This window comes from Condylura cristata, unplaced genomic scaffold (genome assembly GCF_000260355.1).
Source record: "Condylura cristata isolate star-nosed mole 26May11 unplaced genomic scaffold, ConCri1.0 scaffold00041, whole genome shotgun sequence".
Taxonomy (NCBI): Eukaryota; Metazoa; Chordata; class Mammalia; order Eulipotyphla; family Talpidae; genus Condylura; species Condylura cristata.
The window spans coordinates 7028084-7032075 of record NW_004567142.1 but is presented as its reverse complement, the minus strand read 5'-3'; the positions used below and the strand labels follow the sequence as shown (position 1 = coordinate 7032075).

The 3992-nt window shown below is 71.4% G+C and overlaps 1 protein-coding gene across 2 annotated transcripts; it reads left to right on the top strand.

The window, feature by feature from the left end:
• The first annotated feature begins 324 nt into the window (after positions 1 to 324).
• ISOC2 (isochorismatase domain containing 2) lies at positions 325 to 3803 on the top strand. Of its 2 annotated transcripts, none has more exons than XM_004694103.2 (6): positions 325 to 476; positions 2070 to 2233; positions 2339 to 2548; positions 2751 to 2821; positions 2908 to 3025; positions 3410 to 3803. In XM_004694103.2, the coding sequence occupies exons 2-6, from the start codon at positions 2099 to 2101 to the stop codon at positions 3488 to 3490; spliced, it is 615 nt and encodes a 204-aa protein (XP_004694160.1). In that variant the 5' UTR covers positions 325 to 476; positions 2070 to 2098; the 3' UTR covers positions 3491 to 3803. The 2 variants fall into 2 exon arrangements, with proteins under 2 accessions (XP_004694160.1, XP_012589077.1); XM_012733623.1 differs by having other exon boundaries at positions 328 to 414.
• The last annotated feature ends 189 nt before the right edge of the window (positions 3804 to 3992 follow it).

Sequence of the window (3992 nt, the reverse complement as noted above, 5' to 3'; positions counted from 1 at the left end):
CTCGGCTCCGGCCCGCCCCCGGGTGCCGCCCCCTGCACCTGCTGGTGCTCTGGCTCCCCCTTCAGGAGCCTCCGCGCACGGCCAGGCGCCGGGCTCCCGGCTACTTCCGGCCAGCAGCCGGGCCACGGAGGCCTCCAGGGCTCCGCCCCGCAGTCGCACGCTCGCGCCTGCTCTCCCCCATTGGTCGGGCGCGCCGTCGTTCCGGCCCCAGCCGGCCAATCACGGCCTGGGGACTGACCGACGCAGAAGCGCCCAAGGATTGGTCGGATGGGTAGGCGGGACAAAGTCGCAAGAGCGCCGATTGGGCGGCTCGGCCGGGAGGGGTGGGACGAGGACGGCCGGGCACCGACCGGGAGAAGCGGTGACCCCGCCTGGGAACCCGGAGGACAAGCGGCCCGAGCCCAGCGCCGTGAGGTGAGTGACCGGCCGCCTCACTTGCCCAGAGTCGTTCTCGGCTCCGTCCCGGCGCCTTCCGGGTAAGACTGCCCCCGCGGGGGGCGGGGCCGAGGCCCCGCTGGAGACACCGCGGCGCCCCGCCCAGTCTTGTCCAGCCGCTGCCCCCCGCGTCGTGCCCAGCCGCTGGCCTGCCCACACCTGGCTCGTTTCTGGCAAACTTTCTCTCCCGAAACCGCGCCGCCTCCCGCCCCCATCCCCTCCGCTGCTGCCTCCACGCAGCGGACACCTGGGATGCTCCGCGCCCGCCCGGGGCCCAGTCCACACCAGCCAGCGCGGCCGCCCCGCCTCTTTCCCATCTTGAAAACTTTGAAGCGCGCACACGCGGCGCAGGTCACCTGCGCGCTGGTGCACAGGTGTCACATCGCCAGTCACTGTCACCACTGGGGCCAGCAGCTCCCCCGCCAAGAAGCTGCGCCCGCCCGGGGCCCTGGCCCACACACCAGTGGCTGCCCGGACCGGCCTGGTCTGCCGGCCCCGCTGGCCTCCTCGGGTGAGCGCGCTGTGCAGTCCCGCCACCACGCCTGCGTGAGGGCCCCACGGGTCCCACCCCTCGCGCCTGCCTCACCCACCCCTCCGCCCACATCTCCTGGACACTCTTCACCGTGGTTCCAGCTGACCCGTGTCCCTGGCGGGAGGCCACTCAGCTCTGCCACTCGCGCTGCCGGTGCTGTTGCCGGTGACACTGGGTGACCTTGAGCCAGCCTGCTGGGCAGCTGCGGGCTGCCCTCAGAGGGGCAGTGCTCTGTGTCAGAGGTCTGATGGCCACTTGGCTCTCCCCGGGTGCACCCAGCCCCAACCCGCTGCCCCTGCCTCCAGGAGGTGGACACTCTGAGTGGAAAGGTCCTGAGGTCAGGCCTGGGGGCTGGCCCACAGGGAGAGAAGTCTGGGCTGGGGAGCCTGGCATAGCGCCCACGATGGCCGGTGGCCGTCCACACAGCCGGTCTAAAGTCTCGGCTCCTGGAGACACACCCCTGCCCAGGGGCACTGTCACTCTGCGGTTTGGGGCTCAAGGAAGCTCCCGGGTCTTTGGTGGTCTCTCTTTGAGAGAACCAGGCAGTGGAAGCCCCATGATGACTGTCCACTCGTCCTCTGACCCCAGAAACTGGGTGGGGCGCCAGCTGGTGGGTCTGGAGGGCCCAGACGAAGCACAGAGCAGGCGAGTGGGCACCCGGAGGGAGGGCTGCAGCCGAGAGCTGGCCTGACTCTGGCATGCTGCCCCTCTGGGCCCCCTCGACCGGGCAGCCGGAGCCCAGCCCGGGCCCAGACGGGCTGCCACAGGGGTCTCCGGCAAAGACCTCTTTCCCGACACTGGCTCCGAGTCCTTCCTTCCTTCTCTGCTAATGTGGTCAGGCACAGAGACCCAGAGCTGCCCCTGGTCGGTGCCTTCCCACTCCTGGCTCAGAACACCGGCTCCCCCAGGCAGGCCCCGTCCCCACACCATCACCTCGGGGCCCAAGTCACAGAAGCACACAGGTGTGGGACAGGACAGGGTGTGAGGGCATTCCGAGGGACAGTCGCGCCTGCCCAGGGGTCCGGAAGGAAAGCGCGGGACAGGGCAGGGCGGCAGGGGGGCTGGCCGAGGTCTGCGCTGAGCCCCTGGCCTGGGTGTGCAGGCTGCCTCGCCCCGCCCTGCCCCCCGGACATGGCAGCCCTGAGGCCTGGCCTGGGCCGAGTCCACCCCGGATCCACGATCCTGTTCCTGTGCGACATGCAGGAGAAGTTCCGCAACGTCGCCTACTTCCCCCAGATCGTGTCCGTGGCAGCCCGCATGCTCAAGGTCAGCCCCCATCAAGAGGCTGGCCGCAGCCTCTGCCCCGCCCCTCGCCCCCAGGCCGCGGCTCCCTTCCTCAAGCACAGGTCTCTGTTCCCCCCTCCCACACAGGTGGCCCGGCTCCTGGGGGTGCCCGCTGTGCTGACGGAGCAGTACCCCCAAGGCCTCGGCCCCACAGTGCCTGAGCTGGGGGCGCAGGACCTCAGGCCGGTGCCCAAGACCTGCTTCAGCATGGTGCCCCCGCTGCGGCCAGAGCTGGAGGCGCGCCCCCAGCTGTGCTCGGCGCTGCTCTGCGGCATCGAGGCCCAGGCCTGCATCCTGGTGAGCCCGCGAGCCCTCGAGGCACTGTGCCACCCTAACGCGGCCCTGCTGCCCGACCCAGGGCCCCCAGTGGCCCTTGGGGGCCTGCTGGCCGGGGGCGTCCTCCCTCTGCTCCCGGGCTCCCATCCTGGGTCACCTGACCCGTCCCCCTCGCCCACCCCCAGTTCTTGTGGGAGTGGCCCTGACCGTTCCCTGCCCCCAGAACACGGCCCTGGACCTCCTGGAGCGGGGCCTGCAGGTCCACGTGGTGGTGGACGCCTGCTCCTCACGCAGGTGAGCAGCCCCCTGGGTGCTGGTGGGTCCTGGGGCGCCCGCAGCGGGTGTCCGCCAGCGCTGAGACCCGCACACCTCCCCCGCAGCCAGGTGGACAGGCTGGTGGCGCTGTCCCGGATGCGCCAGAGCGGCGCCTTCCTCTCCACCAGCGAGGGGCTCATCCTGCAGCTGGTGGAAGACGCTGCGCACCCCCAGTTCAAGGAGGTACCGGTCCCCCCCTCCACCCCCTCCCCCCCGCAGCTGCCTCCAGCGCCCCCCTCCCCCAAGCACCTAGCGGAGCTGGGTGGGGGCTCACTCCGTGGGGGGCGTTGTGGCCTGCACAGGCACAGTGGCCGTGGGCGGTGCAGAGGGACCCAGGCCTGGGGGGCGGCCTTAGCGTGACCCCCGAACTTGAGAGCCCACTTAAGAAGCCCCCCCAGGACTGCAGTCACCCTCCAGGCTCTCCACCCACCCCCAGCCCATGGTGAGGAGTTGACCCAGGCGTTGGTGGAGGAGTCTGGGGAGAGGGATGATGGCCTTGTCCAGCTGACCCGAGCAGCCTCCTCAGGTGGAGACCCTGGACTCATGCTGACACCTCCTCACCCCCAGATCCAGAAGATCATCAGGGAGCCCGCCCCCGACAGCGGGCTGCTGGGCCTCTTCCAGGGCCAGAACCCCCTCTTCCACTGAACTCCCGACCTGCCTGGAGGGAAGACCTTCCGAGCTCCAGGACCCCGGGACGGGCTCCCCCATGCTGGGGTCCCCGGAGTGGTGCAGTCCACCGGGAGCACCGCCCCGCTGGAGGGGGTGGGGCCCCGGGCGCCCATTGGGCGCCGCTCCCGGAAATGCAAATGAGGCCCCCGCAGCTGGGCGGCAGTTGGCTGACGCGCGGGGAGGCGGGGCTGGCCCCGGGCCACTGCAAGGGGCGGGAGGGGGAGGGAGTGGCAGCGACTGAGTGGGACCCGCGCTCGCAGAATAAACATTGATGAGGCTGTGGACCGAACCATTCTTGGGCTTGGGGGGCAGCCCGGGGGCGCCCGGGGGCTGCGGGCGGGGGAGCGGGGTCCCCAGCCCGTGGGGAGGGGGAGGTGCCGCCTCTGGGCTCCCCGCAGGAGCGAGGCAGCGGCGCTGGCGAGCGCTGGCCACCGCCACATCTGCACGGAAGCGGGCGCATCTGCGCGGAGCCGCGGCT

Excerpts from the sequence above, each read along its gene's own strand:
- ISOC2 (XM_004694103.2), top strand. The coding sequence starts at position 2,099 with ATGGCAGCCCTGAGGCCTGGCCTGGGCCGAGTCCACCCCGGATCCACG. Across the intron at positions 2,549-2,750 it reads AGGCCCAGGCCTGCATCCTG|AACACGGCCCTGGACCTCCT; the intron begins GTGAGCCCGCGA and ends CCCTGCCCCCAG. Across the intron at positions 2,822-2,907 it reads GACGCCTGCTCCTCACGCAG|CCAGGTGGACAGGCTGGTGG; the intron begins GTGAGCAGCCCC and ends CCTCCCCCGCAG.